The sequence below is a fragment of the Heteronotia binoei genome, chromosome 1 (assembly GCF_032191835.1).
Source record: "Heteronotia binoei isolate CCM8104 ecotype False Entrance Well chromosome 1, APGP_CSIRO_Hbin_v1, whole genome shotgun sequence".
Classification (NCBI taxonomy): Eukaryota; Metazoa; Chordata; class Lepidosauria; order Squamata; family Gekkonidae; genus Heteronotia; species Heteronotia binoei.
Genome location: NC_083223.1, coordinates 47,777,648 through 47,793,572, shown reverse-complemented (window position 1 = coordinate 47,793,572; position 15,925 = coordinate 47,777,648). Strand labels below are relative to the sequence as shown.

Sequence of the window (15,925 nt, the reverse complement as noted above, 5' to 3'; positions counted from 1 at the left end):
CATAGCTTTTGTAGGAGTTATCCTTGAAAGGGCAACTGCTGTAAAAGCTCTCTCAGCCCCACCTACCTCACAGGGTGTTTGTTGTGGGGGGTGGTGAAGGTAAAGGAGATTGTGACCACTCTGAGACTCTGATTCAGAGTATATGGCGGGATATAAATCCAATATCCTCTTCTTCTTCCTTGTAATTAATCTTGCAAGTCAACTATAATGGAACACCTCCTTTCAGGTGTAACATTTACTGATTCAAGTCTATCCACTCCCCGTTTATTTGTAATCTGTAATAAAGAAGTGGCTAACTATATTTGATCATTCTTACCTACAGTCAGGGCTGGCTATGGATTGTGGGAGAATCCTGAACAAGATGCCTTCCAGAGATATTTGCATATACACAGACTTTCCCTCCAACAGGAAGGAGCAGAGTGGCTCTTTCTGCCCCTGCTGATGCTTAGAAGGGCCCAGAAGCACCTCATTCAGCTGCTAAAGACAGCAGGGCAGGATTCTTTCACACTGCCAAACCATTGCATCATGCTCTACCACCCCTCCCACAGAAAATGGCAGATTTCTCCAAAAGTTCCTTCATGTTCTAACCCTGCTGGCAGCAATAGGACTTAGAAAAGTGTGAAAACCATGCTCTACTGCTGCCAGCTGCTGGAAGGAGCACCTCTCCCAGCAGCTGAAGACAACATGACTCATGCTCCTCTAATCCCTGTTGGTGCCTGCGTGGCTACAAGGCCCATTAGGAAAAGAAAGGGAGATGTGTTCTGCTCCCTTCGTTCCTGAGAGACACCTTGGAAAGCAGTGCTGGAAGCGGTTCTTCCAGGCCCCTTACATGCCTCGTCTGGCACACTTGATCTGCATCACATCCCTTCCTCCATGAACCTCTCCCCACAAGAAATTATACAGCATAAAAGAAAAAATTAAGTTATAAGAGCCTCTTCTCAAGACTTGCTCTTCATGCCCCACCACCTGCAGAAGCAACGCAAGAGGCAACCAAAGACGGGGCTTTTTCCAGTTGTGGAATTTCACTTCGGGAATACCCTCCCTGCCTTGAGGCTCGCCTGGTATTTAGCTTACCTTCATTTGTGTGCCAGTCCCCAACATTTCTCTTAACCCAGAATTTTAACTGAGGGGTTTCGTTTTTAGCAGTTATTTGTATGGTCTGCATCTAGCCTGAGACCTGTTTGATGATTATCATTTCAAGCTGCTGAATGCTGTTTCACATGGTGTTCAAACCCTAGCTTCTTTTCATACTGTGGCTTTGTGATATTATTGTACTGCTTTATGTCAGAGTCATATTAAGCAGCTTTCCAGAAAAGCAATATGAACATTTTCTTGAATAAAGACAAATATATATGGATAGACTAGCTTTAAGGACACCAGAAGAGAGACACTAGTTAGTGGGGGGGGGGGGGGAGGAACTCTGCAACATTCAAAAACACTAGGATGCTATTTTGCCTTCATCGCAGTCTATTTTTTAGTAATACTCTGTGGGAGGGCTTGAAAAAAATAACTCAACAAAACTAATTAAATGCAAAATGACACTTAGCAAAGAAGAATAGTACCAAAAGTTTATAAATCATCCCAAGAGTAATCTAAGTACCTGTTCTATTTGTATGCCATATCCTTTAAAATTCTCATTGTCCCACGAGGTATTGCGATATATGTCATCCACTCTGTCTATTAACTCAATCTATGCACAGAAAAGAAAGGATTATTCCATTCCCGTCTCTTGTTATTAGCTTTCTGAATGCCATGGATTATGTCTGAATACATGTATCAAGGAATACAAACAGAAGAAAACCCTTTCTTGATATATGTCTTAAGATCAGAGCTTCCACAGGACATGCTTTCAAACAAAAACAAACCATACATATTATGCTTATAATTTTCTAAAAAGCACAAATAAATATGAAAACCATAGATACAAACAAAACCTTGTTCCCATAATGGCTTCCATATTTTCTGAAGGAAACCAACAGTGACCTGTCTACTCCGTTCAGGATGTAAGGCAGATCCAGGCCTGGTTCTGGGGCACATAGCGCCCCAGGCAGACTGACTGCCCGCTGCCCCCTCCACAAGGGCACCCCTGTACAACCCCCCACCCTGCAGCGCTAACATGATCCTTCTGCTTTCGCGCTTCATGCTGCTCGCTATTAAGAGAATGGGCGCCGAAGCGTGGAAGCAGGAGGATCGTGTCACTCCTCTGCACCCCCCGCTCTCTGCACCCCCCGCTCACAGCACTTACAGGAGTGACGCGATCCTCCTGCTTCCACGCTTCGGGGGGCGTTCTCTTAATAGCAAGCAGCAGGAAGGGGCCTGCTGCTCACTAGTAAAAGAACACCTGCTGAAGCAGGACAGGAGGAGGATCGCGTCGCTCCTGTAAGCGCTGGGTGGGGGGGTGGCCTCTGGGAAGCACACAGGGAGGAGGAGGGGAAGGGTCGGGCAGAGGAGGAGAATGGCAGGTGAAGGGGGAAGGGCCTGGTGGGCGGAGGAAGAAGACTGCGGGCGAGCAGGGTAAGGGGCTACTGAGGAAGAGAAGGGCCAGGGGAGTGGAGGAAGAGGACAGCAGGCGAGGGGGGGAAGGGGTGGGTGGGCTACTGAGAAAGGCTAGGCGGGCGGAGGAAGAGGGCAGCAGGCAAGCTACTGGGGGAGGGAAGGGGCGATCGGCGGCAGCAGAGGCAAGGAAGGGGGGAAGTGCGGTGGAAGGTAAGGGAGTAGGCTGGTGGGGGGGAGGCAAACTATGCGGTTGTCTTGAGCACTGGGAGGGGGGAAGGCCAATTTGGCATCCCTGCCCTTCCCGGCACCCAAGGCAACCGCCTAGTTTGCCTAGTGGAAGAGCTGGACTTGGGCAGATCCCACCCCCCTCCATCACATCTAACACAGGCTTTGTAGGACATCAGAATAATAATGCATGTTTTTTTCTCAGATTCTTCCAGAGAGAAAACAGTACTTGTGAAACATATGAGCCATGACAAATTAAATTACATTCAGACTGGAAATGAATTAATGGTAATCAGAAATAAAGCAAACCCATGAAACACCAACCAACCTGGTAGTTCTGCATACTATCAGTATATATACCACTAAGACACACAAAGACACTTCTCACTGTAAGCCACTTTGGGTCCCCATTGGGGAGAAAGGCTGGGTATAAGCAAAGCAAACAAATCAAGATCCATTACCCTTTCTTCTGCACTTGCTAAACAGTACTTTAAACATTTTTCATACCTTTTTGAGTCGCATTCTAACTACAGCAAAGTACAATAATCTATGGTCTAGCTTCCTCAAGCAATTGGCAAAAGACAGATAAACTTACCAAGTAGTTAATGGTAGTGCTTTCTTCTTCTCTGCCCATGTGCTTAAAAAAGCGATGATCTGCTACTACTAACATTCTGCAGGTGTTCCTGAAGGGATCTGGGATAGCTCTTTTTCGCCGAGAGACTTTCCCTATGATGACAATTTACAAGTCGCTAAATAGGCCACATTGTTTAAAACATCCTTTATGTCAAATCAAATATGTAACATTATAATAATATGCATGAAAACACTGATCTGCTTAAATTTCCACAAGCAGGTATTAATACAAGTCTACATAGACCAGGGGTACAGCAGAATTATAAACCTATGAAACCTAGGGCCTCTTGCTGGAACTTTCAGAGATTACAATATGTACTTTACCTATGATAAAGAATATAGTTTCCATAGTGCTGAGTTTTGTTTTTACTTGCTGAACACAGCAAATGTGAAGAGAATTACTGTTTTTATCTGCAGATACAGGAAGAAATCTATCAGGCGGAATGACGTGAGGTGACTATGGAATTTGCCTGTTATAATACAGGATACAGAGTCTGGGCTTGGCTGGAGATACTGAGGGGAGAGAACTGGGAATGTCTGAACTACCTGAATAGGTCCTGAGCTCAGTATCCTGCCCTTCCTCTTTCTGTGAACTTGACCAGTATCATGGGAATTAAAGAGTTCCTGACCTCTGGGGTCCTATCTCATGGCCCCGTGTGAGCCAAACCAGTGGAACCGACACTAGCCCATGCCAACCTTGTGGTTTATCACCAGCTTCAACTGTGTATGGGGGTGGGGAGGGGAGGCTACTGGATTATGTCTTTATTAAAATGGTATGTTATGTGCATGTTTCACTTTAGAAACATATTTAATCCCCAAGGCAGAAGGGAAAATACAGTCAAGTATTTCAAGATAAGCATTTAGATGAAGAAGACGACGACGACATTGGATTTATACTCTGCCCTCCACTCAAGAGTCTCAGAGCGGCTCACAATCTCCTTTATCTCCCTCCCCCACAACAGACACCCTGTGAGGTGGGTGGGGCTGAGAGAACTCTCACAGCAGCTGCCCTTTCAAGGACAACCTCTGCCAGAGCTATGGCTGACCCAAGGCCATCCCAGCAGGTGCAAGTGGAGGAGTGGGGAATCAAATCTGCTTCTCCCAGATAAGAGTCCGCACACTTAACCACTACACCAAACTGGCTAGATAAATAAATAATACTTCTCCAAGTTTCTGATTAGAAATACATATCCTCAATTGATAGTTTCTACTTTATTTTAGTGGATTGCTAAACATACATGTCAAAACCAAGAAAACTACTTTAAAAGTATCTGCAAAGCTTTATTTCCAAACAATGGGGTATGGGATTAAAAACTATAATAGTATAAACTGAAGTGTCTGGACAATATTTGCCCCTGACTCAAATTACACTTTCTGCAACTGTTACTGTGAAGTTTTGTGATGGATGGGGGTTTTAAAAGTGTATTCTCCTACTTCACAAAGGCAGCAGCAAATCTACAAGTTCCTTGCAGTAACAGTAGCTGATTGCTTAGAAGGACAAGGAGAACATAACTAATGCTTTCCTCTCACCACACAAAGGAAACAGAAGGCTGCCCATCTTGCAGGCCTATGACAAAGACTTAAAAATGCAAGACAGGTGTTGAAATAGTCACAGTACAGTCAGTCACTGAATTCATCCTGCATTAGGGCAAATCTTGTTCCTTTAAAAATTTGCTCCTTTAAAAACAGAAAGACTCCTGTATATAATAATGAAATAATGTGTTGTAGCTACTTAGGTACTTACTTTCATTTGATACACTGCCCTTTGTCCCTGTACCCATCAGGTCTTCATCTTCTAACTTAATGTAACCACACACTTTTGGAGATTGTAAACGTGAAACATCCTTAATGTCTTCTGATTTGTAGACCAAAAGTCTTTTATCCTTCGAACTATTAAGAAACCTCCACAGGGGCTGCAATCAGAGGAGGCGAAAATAGTAACTTGCGCTCCCTTTTATTCTCACTTTATTCTACTTAACACATTCACATGAACCTGCAATGCTTCTTTTAAATACAAGCCTAGAAATCTTAGGTTTTCTTCCCTCACTGAACAAGCAACTGGACAAGAAAAAAAATTGGACTCTTTGTACATATTTAGGCTTGCCATATTTAAGTCCTCCAAGTCCAGCCAACCCAGTCTAAATAGTATACAAATCAATCATATTAATTGCTGTTTTATCTACCAGCAGCTTTGCATCTCCTTCTGTTAAGCAACACAAGAAAGTTGGGGAAAGGCCCAAGTCTTTACCCAATCCTTTGTTGATACCGAAATTTGCTAAGGAGACAACAGCAAAACTTGTCTGGGAGAGAGAAAAATGGAGCAAGGCTCTTTGCCTGATGGTTTCAGGTTTTGCTGCTCCAGCAGCACACGGATCAGCTTCTGTTCAAGCAAAGCACAAACAGAAGTTCCCATGTGGGAGAAAAACAAACAGGAAGCTCCTAAGTCTTAAGCCTTTGTAGTCTTGATTTCAGCACGGTTTCACTGGTCTCAGAGAAATTCTAAATGAAAAGGGAATAGGACCAGAGTCTTAAAGTCTAATCCTAGCATACTCAAACGATTAACTTCCAAACAAGGGTGCTATGTACTGCAAGTTAAACAACTCAAATCTCTACCAATACCACATAATAATACTGAGTTTCTCTGCACGATTTAAGAAGCTGCTCACAAAACTCAAGATTTGTATCACAGTCTGTAACCTCAGCCAATTAACTGATCTCCAAGAAGCATTGCTACAGTCTCCTTGACAACAGCAGACTATACTGCAACCAGAAAAGTTATTCTGACCTCAACATTTTTGTGAAAATGTCCATAAAAATTTCAAGTTCAAGACTAACCTTTCTGTACAGTGTTACTGAAGACTTTTATTCAACTTTTTAAGCAGTCCAAAATCAAAGATAATTGAAAAAGTGGACTTACAACATTCATTTACTAGGTAATGCCACCCAGTCTGGCACTTTTTGACTTACTAGTGCACCAACTAAAATTATTTCCTGGTTCTCAAACTATGAAAATCATTTTTTTTCTCCAGATCTTAACATTATGGACAGAACTAGGGAGGGGATTAGTAAATCATGTCCTAAAAGAGACAATTTACGCCTGCACCCCATTTCACACTCACCTACAACATTTTTAAAGCATTACTGTTGTAGAGGTTTCCTTTGGGAATAAGTTGGAATTCCCACATTTTTCACTGATTTCTCCTTCCTATGGGAGACCCCTCATTTCCACCCAAGCTATTCCTGGGAGCCAGCCCTCCTCCCCTAAGAACAAGTTTTCAGAAGTGCATTGGGCTCAACAGAAATGTTCAGATCAGAGATATTCACTAACCTACGGCATTGTCCAATTTCTTGTCCAATTACTTACACATAGTAATTAAAAACTGATACCTTCATTTTAAAAGTTTATACTCATTTTACAAAAACAAACAATTCTAATGGTGTTCACATCTATGATCTCTTGGCACATACTTCATAATATGGGTCCACAGAACAGAGCATGTTTCTTACACAAACAGTAAAAATAGCAACCTCACCTTTACTTCCTCTGCTCATATTAAACAAGAGAAAATGAAATGACCAGCCTAAAAATATAATTTTCTTTTAATGATGTTTATATTGACTAGAATCGGGTTCTAGTAATGGGGACTGGAGTACCTCAATATTATATTCTTTTGCATCAGTATTTATCCTCGCTGTGAAGTCTTCCTCACTTATATGTGCAATGACCTTGGAATTTTTCTTACCTATTTAAAATAGAGTGAGAACACAAATGACTTAATTCCTGCTAGATAGAAACAAACTGCCACTTACCTCAACCCTCACACCCAAGTAACTTGTCTGATGAAAAAAGGTGCATAAGGACTATTTTAAATAGGCACTTTTAAAATGGATCACCTCCCATTTTTTTTAAAGGTATTTGAGGTTTTTGTAAAAGGTTACCGGATTAGTACTACTCTGCCTACCACTTATCACCTGCACCCCATTTCACACTCACCTACAACATGTCCTCTGAAAAATTCTTGCCATTGTACATGATACTCTCTTTCCTTGCCTTGGCCATCCATTATAACTGCTTGGAAGTTTTGGGGAAAACGTTCTACTGAGGATGTTAAGTATAATTCAAAACGTCTGTAAAATAATTTGTTTCCATTTAGCATTAAAACACACTTCAGGAAACACTTTTACCTATTCAAAAGTTTGCTGTAACTGGAAGACTGCAGCACTTATGCATAATACATATGCAAAGCCATTTGCCTGCTAACAGCTCCCTGTGGAATTTATTTCAGAGAACAAAAAGAACGTTTGTTACAGAATAAGGACATTGCATCAGCAGCTACAACTGTTTCCCCACCCCGCCCTGGTAATTTATACATCAATTCCTTTTTAATACCCAGGTTTTCTAAGAAGGATAGGTAGGAAAATGTACCTATGAATTATTAACACAGATCTAGAAGCCTTACTTGAAGTTCAGACAATTAACTGGCAGATATCTGTAAACATTTCATGTATATGTCTTTCCAGCAGAAATCAAAGAACAGGCTTATCTTCTTATGTTGACCTTAAAGTTATTTCCTCTTCATTCCTAATAGACACAGCGCTCTAAACCAATGTTTATCAATTTCTAAAATATCAACTAAACCTTATAAGGAATATATTAATAACATCCATTTTTCTGTAACATAATTGGTCATTTAATCTTATATTATACAAGAAGATCTGTGCAGACAGAGCAGTGCAAGGCTGTTGTTACTGAATAGGAAGCACTAAGGGATGGGCACAAACCTAAAAATTTCAGTTTGGGGCAGCCCCTGAACCAAACCCCAAACTGTACCAAAAATGCCCCAAATCAAACCAGCCAGTTCAGATCCCTGTTTCTCCTGGCCACAGCAAGCCACAGCCAGAAGGGGGAGGGGTTGGCTAAGGGTTAAATGGCTGAAGAGGGGGGGGGGTCACCCAGAAGAGTTAAATGGCTGGCACCCATTTCATCCATTCATTTCACTTCCCCCTGCTTCATGCCAAATTTTGGCTCGTGAACCGGTTTCTTGCCCATCCCTACCAAATAATACTGATGTTTTAAATACTCAATAAGATAACAATATTAAGGCTCACATCTGCCTGCTAATGTTTTATTACCTATGAAATGCTGAAAAGTTCAAGAGTCGCTCTATGTGGGACTCGGGCTGCAGGTCTCTTCTTCTTAAGGAGTGCTGTTGGATATCGGACGCAGAAAGAATGTCATAGTCTGAGAGAATAGATTCTAGACTTTCTGCAAGATAAATGAGGAAGTTTAACACAACTAGAAACAATGCATAAACTTTTTTTTAGGATTCTCCCTCTCCACAACTTGAACAACAAACTTTATAGTTATAGCCCATTACATTACCTCAACAAACGCAAGTTTGAAACAGTAATTCAGGGTTTAAAAAATAGCCAAAACCTTCGAACAGTAACAGAATTAGCATGCTTCTGCTATTTCGGTATTTTCAAATGAACACTTGCCCAAGTAAGCATATAAATAATTTCTTTTCTCTCATTCTCACCTATAAAGCAGGCATAACAAAGAAGATCCATATTTCCAAAAGAGAATTTCACAAATTTTGTGGCACAAAAGTTATGACCTGGTATACTGAGGAAGACAGGTGATTCAGCAGAAAACCAAAGATGTTCTCATCCACTAAGGAACAGCATTCTAGCTATCATCAATACAGAAGTACCAAACCTGACTCTCATTATTCCTCAACTAATTTCTCCATTTTTTTACAATTAACATGTCAGACAAAGTTCTGAGAGACAAAGGTTCAAATCCCCACTATGTCATGGAAGCCCATGCGGTGACCCTGGGCTAGACACTTTATCTCAGCCTAATCTACCTTATAGGATTGCTCTGAAAGTAAAAAATTGATGAACGTAAATAACAATGTTGTAAGTCATTTTGGCTCTCCACTGGGAAGAACAGTGGGGTACAACATCTAGCCTATCAGTCACGGCAAATCAAAGATTCTGCTTTTTCTAATGGGGAGATGAATTGATCTGATGTAGAAGTAACATGCACGGAACTAACATTCATATCCAGCTCATGTTAAAGCCCTGTTTACTTAAACAAGTTACTTGCATAAAGATACCATATCTTGATATATATGTCTGACTGATCATAGGGCCTCATGCAGACCAGAAACTGATCATACTGAATACACATTTAAAAGCTAGATATTCATCAGATTTATCCCATTTCACAGTTTGACACGTTACCCCCCCCCCCCCAAAAAAAAGAATTTGATCTATCATTAATTTTCCCTTATTGCATCTATGTATTTGGGAAGGGAGGTGGCTTGGTATAGCGTGATTTTGTGAGATCTTGGAACTTAAACCTCATCAACAGGTCTCAGATTCAGCAGGAGCTCACAGGAGCACAGCTCCTGAACCTTTCTGAGGGTTCCCCCTCCTCCTCCTCTCCATCTACCTTGTCCACTGAATAGAAGGTGAAGCTGCATAACAATCTCTGGATTAGGAGAGTGGGCAGCCAGCCAGCCACCAGTAGTTTTGCCACACCCCCAGCAGCCCTCATTAACCCCTGGAGAAGCCTGTGCCACCCTTCTTATGTGATTTTGGGTGGCAGGTGGTTTGCTGGCCTTTGGATTGGTGGGGGGAGGCAGCCAAGGAGAGCCCCAGGTGAGCAATGCCTGCTTGGGCTGGCTGGATCTGTAGCCAGCCCAAACAGGCCTCACTCACCTGGGGCTCGCCTTTCTTGCAACAGGTTGCTTTTGGCTGGTGGAGGAGCGGCATATGCTAACAAGTTATGCTAATGAGCTCCACCACCTATTTTTCTACAAAACAACCCCTGCTGGTCAGTACCAGTGTTCCCTCTAAGCTGTGTACATGAGCGGCCATACATTAACACAAGAAGCCCCACTCAGCAGCAATCTAGAGCCACACAGGGTCTTGCACTGCCCATTGCCTATTATAAGATTAAAACAGCTATATTCTGCTCAGGATGTGAACAACTCTGCTCAGTAGGGTGGGGGAAATTAGACAGAACATTGGTCAAGAATCATTATGGCATTGTGTGTAGTATAGCTAGCAGAACCTAAGATTGTTTGGCAGCCAGAAATTCTAGCTCTTTTAGTGTTATGCACCACTAGATGGTGAGCAAGACTGGTGTGTGTGGGGGGGCGGGCGTTAAGGCAAGAGATGTTTCAGAGGTGGTTTGCCATTGCCTGCCTCTGCATCATGGTTCTGGTATTTCTTGGAGGTAGCCCTTCCAAATCCTAGTCAAGGCCAACCCTGTTTAGCTTTTGAGATCTGTCTAAAACAGGCTACCCTGGGCTATCCAGGTCAAGGCAGAACTTGGAATAGGAGACCAAGGAAGGCAATGGTAAACCACGACTGCTTGTCACTTGCCCCAAAAACTCCTTGATGGAGTCCCCATAAGTCAGTCGGCACTTATGTAGTACCTATCTGTACTGTAGTACTACCTATCTGTAGTACTGTAAGCCGCCCTGAGTCCGCTTGCGGAGAGGGCGGGATATAAATGCAAAGTAATAAATAAATAAATAAATCTATTCAGTTAGATCCAAGTGGGCAGCTGTGTTGGTCTGAAGCAGCTGAACAAAGCAGGAGTCAAGTGCACCTTTAAGACCAACTAAGTTTTATTCAGAACGTAAGCTTTCGAGCTTACGTTCTGAATAAAACTTAGTTGGTCTTAAAGGTGCACTTGACTCCTGCTTTGTTCAACTATCTAGTCAGTATTTGTGATAATGATTGCAGAATTAGTGCAACTGTAAAATTAAACATATTTTAAAGAACTGAGGAAGACAGGAGAACTGCACAAACTATAAACTTTTTAAATGCAGTGTTAGCAGCAGTACATATGAACATATGAAGCCGCCTTATACTGAATCAGACCTTTGGTCCATCAAAGTCAGTATTGTCTTCTCAGACTGGCAGCGGCTCTCCAGTGTCTCAAGCTGAGGCTTTTTACACCTATTTGCCTGGACCCTTTTTTGGAGATGCCAGGGATTGAACCTGGGACCTTCTGCTTCCCAAGCAGATGCTCTACCACTGAACCACCGTCCCTCCCCTGACTGGCAGCAGCTCTCCAGGGTCTCAAGCTGAGGTTTTTCACTCCTATTTGCCTGGACCCTTTTTTGGAGATGCCAGGGATTGAACCTGGGACCTTCTGCTTCCCAAGCAGATGCTCTACCACTGAGCCACCGTCCCTCCCCTAGAAGCAGTAGATGATGAGATATTTCACTGGAGAGCTACAGTCATCAGGAAATGAAACCAAGTATTCCACACCCCATTCCAAAGATTTCTTTTAAAAACTGCCACTATCAGCTGTATCTGTAATTACCTGCTTCTTTCTTCCCACAAAGTAGGCATTGACCAATTTTCTTTGACTCTCGTCATCAGCCCAAACATTTAAGAGCCATATTCATTTTTTTTCAGCCTTCGAGTTTAGTCACCATATTTTCTAACTATTGCTACCACAGAAGCTAATCGTAACATCGTCACAGTTTCTCATAATGTGATTAAAGGTATGACAAATAGCGCTGTAGCATGTAACTAAATATAGCGGTAACCAGTTGTCATCACCAAAACAAAAAATTCACCTCTTAACACTAAGGTAACTTCTCCCCAATTTATCATAATTCCATTGTTGCTCTGAAAAGTTTCATTAATTGAACATTACAGCCAGTATAGACATCAACTGGCTAAGAAGCAAATTCATCCAACACTACTGAGTGGCATAAAGTTAAGCTTACATATAAACAAGTAGTGACAAGAACTTTATGCACATTTATTTTATGTCATCGGATAACAAAACACTCTGATATGAAATGAAAGCAGTTATGGTTTGTATCCAGCTAATCTCTCCAATTCCTAGTTGCAGCTTCAGTTCAAAACTAGACTGGTTCACATAGGTCCCATAATCCCCAGCACAGCTTTTTTGGTAGTCAAAGAGGACCCCTTCCTCCCTTCTGCACCACTGAAAAACTGGTAGGATCATCCAGCTCTTTGTACTTAAAATTGATGAGGAATGTTACAATAAAATCACTGCTGAAAACGTCATTGCTAGGTGCCACGGTAACCTGGCACCTGGGATTTGTCAAACCCTGATATACACTCAAGACTATTAAACAGTATTTTTTTCTTATGAACATATGAAGTTGCCATATTATCAGCCCATTGGTCCATCCTGATTACTGTGACATCTGACTGGAGCAGTATCTCAAAATCTCAATCAGTCTTTCCCAGGCCTGCTAGATGCCAAGGACTGAACCTAAGACTTTCTGCATGTAAGACATGTTCTCTACCCTGGACTTTCAATGTGTAGCTCCATGTGATATAGTATGTTAGTAACTGTAGGGACACATTACTTGCAAATTAATAATCATAAGTGCTACTTTCATATTAGTAATGGTGAGAATAATTCTGACTGTAAAGAGAAAGCAGAAAATTAAATGAAACATTTTACAGAACTGGAGTTACACACCTTCCCATGCATCAACAGTAGAAACTATCTGGATAGCAACAGTCAGGTGTTTATCACATAGCTTCGCCAATGAGGTTGTGGGGTGGGAGACATGTAACCATGGAAGAACTCATCCTCCCTTTACCAGAAGCTTGTTCACTGAATTGTTATTTTATGTTACCTTACCATTTACACATTGTACAGCGCACAGACTGTGTCAGATGTAAATTACTGATTCTTCTCAATTCCCATATATACTGTTGCCTATTAAGATCAAGAGCCCTGTGGCGCAGAGTGATAAAGCTGCAGTACTGCAATTCTAAGCTCTGCTCATGATCTGAGTTCGATCCCGGCAGAAGCTGGGTTCAAGTAGCTGGCTCGAGGTTGACTCAGTCTTCCATCCTTCAGAGGCTGGTAAAATGAGTACCCAGCTTGCTGGGGTGGGGGTGTGTAGATGACTGGGGAAGGAAATGGCAAACCACCCCATAAAAAGCCTGCCGTAAAAACATTGAAGCAACGTCACCCCAGAGTTTGAAATGACTGGTGCTTGCACCTTTATTAAGATAAAGACCACAGGACACATGGAGAAGGGCCTTCTGTCTCTCTCGCCATACATGCCATTATCCCAGACAACAACAGTCCTGCACGGGAGACATTATTTTGCCTGTTGGAGAAATCCACAAATATCCCTAGAGATGCCATTTGGGGAAACACAGGTTTCCCCAAATGGCATCCCCAGGATTGTTCCAGATTGGGAAAATGGAGGTGAGACTGAAGCCCTTTCTTTATGCACACTGTGGTCCATATCCAAATCAAGCAATGTACATGCAGGAATTGAGGAGAATCTACAACTCCTGTGTGACTATGTCCTATTGGAAAGAGGGTGGAGACACTAGATTCAACCTGCATATTTGTTAATGTGTATCTATTATATCTTGCCCCATGCTGCAGACATCCAAGTTTCTGCATGCCCTGTGATAAGAATGCAAGCTGCAATCATGTAACGCTTTAGAGTTATCTAAAAGCACAGCTCTTCAGCCATTAATAACCCTAGGCCAAATACATGTGCTAATCAGGAACCCCTTCTGTTAATCAGGAACCCCCACCTGCTTTCCTATGGTGATACAGCCATCAGTGGCCCCATCCCTCAAAAACCTGCTCAAACTAAATTCCCATGAACTCAAAATGAGAATTTCCCCCATACACTGCTGCTATCATTAAAAGGCATGCAGGCAACACAAATGTTTCTCTTTCTCTTCACGATCACGGAACAGTTTGTGTCCCACAACTGTCACAGGTTAAAATTTGCACCAAGGCAGAGGAAACAATCCACTGTACATTGTTTTATGCTGTTGACGCTTTCATCATTTAAGATAGCTTTCATACTAAGTAGTTCACCACTGGAAAACTGCTTGAAACACATTTTACTGTTAAACGCCTATTATCTATCCTGTGTTTTGATAGCTGTGACTAGGAAGAGTTTGGAGGAGAGCACAGATTAAAAAAAAGAGGCAAAACAACTGATTTTCCCTCACAATCACTAATAGAATATCTCTGTACATATTAAGAGTCCTCAGCTTAACGCCATATATTATTCATTCTGCAGCCTCAATTGTAAAAGGAAAAACAATAACAAAAGGCCTTTATGTATAGTTATATGCCTTGGGTTCCAGGTGCCACAAGAAAAGCAGGTTTATAACTGTCTCAATAAATAAGTAAATATGGGCATATACCCTTAAAACAAACCCTTGTCCTGACACCTCAAACCCCAGCAAGGTCTTCCTTCTTCCCTACTTATTTTAGTATATCTTTATCCCACCCTTTCTCCAAGGAGCTCAGGGCGGTGTACACTGTTCTTCCCTCTTCTTTCTTTTCTTCACAACTGTGAGGTAGATCAGGCTGAGCCACGCTGACTTGCCCAAGGTCACTCAATGAGTTTCACAGTAGATCTGAAAAGATCAGGATTCCAACTCTGATCTCCCAGAGCCATCACCCCACCTTGTTTTTCACAGCAACGAGGATACACACGAAACATAACCGGGAAACCAGCCTTCTCCTCTCTGTCACACTCCCAACTCCACCTCAGCGTGGCTCACATTTGACAAAGGACTGCTGCCTATTAAGGTCATGACCATAAGGAAGTGTGGTGTAGTGGTTAAGTGTGATTCCCCACTTCTCCACTTGCAGCTGCTGGAATGGCCTTGGGTCAGCCATAGCTCTGGCAGAACTGTCCTTGAAAGGGCTGCTGCTGTGAGAGCTCTCTCAGCCCCACCTACCTCACAGGGTGTTTGCTGTGAGGGAAGGAGATTGTAAGCCGCTCTGAGTCTCTGGTTCGGAGAGCAGGGCGGGGTATAAATCTACAGTCTTCATCCTCTTCCCTCCCCTGGCCGGGATTTCGAGGACAATGCCCCCTTCTCTTCCGTGTCCCAAACGAGCTTGAGAGATGACGGAGGAAGTCAGCAAGCCCCCCTTCCCGTGCACTCTCGCTCACCAAAGTGCGGCGGTCGATGTTTTCCTCGGCGCTGCTCCACGAGATGGGGCGAGTGTTTCCGCGCCTCCGACCCAGGAGCCCGGAGCCCCGACACCAGACAGAGGAGGGCGGGAAGCCACAGAGCGGTCCGACAGGGCTGGAGGCTCATAGCGGTCCTCCAGCGTGCGGCTCGGCCCTACCTTCCCCCCCACTTTCCCTCGCATCAACAAAACAACCTTCCCTCGCCGACACCCAACCCAGGACGCCGCCGCTTCCCCACTACTGAATCCGGAAGGGAAGCCCGGGTGACTGGGGCTGTCCGCGAAGCATGATGGGTGCAGACGAGGGCTGACATCTTGTTCCGCTGGGCGAGGCCTAAGAGGGGAGGGTTTTGTCATCCCGCCCTTCGGGGGACAGCTGCGGCCGGGGTAGTGGCTCAAGTGCAAGACGGCGGGAAAGGCTGGCGACTGGAGCGCTGCTGAGGTCTGCTGCTGCTGCAGCAAGGCAGTGGGATCTCGTGGCCCCTGAGAGGTGCCGATTTTATTTTAGTAGAAGCTTTAGTAAACTGGAGCCGGTTTCGAGGGAGGCGATGTGTAGGGAGGCTGTTTTGAAGCAAGGAAAGAGGAGAA

The 15,925-nt window shown here is 43.3% G+C and overlaps 1 protein-coding gene across 1 annotated transcript in view; it reads right to left on the bottom strand.

Moving 5' to 3' along the window:
• ADAM17 (ADAM metallopeptidase domain 17) overlaps window positions 1-15,648 on the bottom strand; it is a 36,667-nt gene extending 21,019 nt beyond the window's left edge. Inside the window, exons 1-7 of the mRNA XM_060234058.1 lie at window positions 15,318-15,648; window positions 8,488-8,620; window positions 7,349-7,482; window positions 7,009-7,097; window positions 5,099-5,267; window positions 3,317-3,447; window positions 1,601-1,690 (exon numbers count right to left, since the gene is read on the bottom strand). Of these exons, the coding sequence (XP_060090041.1) occupies window positions 1,601-1,690; window positions 3,317-3,447; window positions 5,099-5,267; window positions 7,009-7,097; window positions 7,349-7,482; window positions 8,488-8,620; window positions 15,318-15,465 (894 nt within the window). The 5' untranslated portion in view covers window positions 15,466-15,648. The remainder of the gene's footprint in view (window positions 1-1,600; window positions 1,691-3,316; window positions 3,448-5,098; window positions 5,268-7,008; window positions 7,098-7,348; window positions 7,483-8,487; window positions 8,621-15,317) is intronic.
• Between the last annotated feature and the right edge of the window lie 277 nt (window positions 15,649-15,925).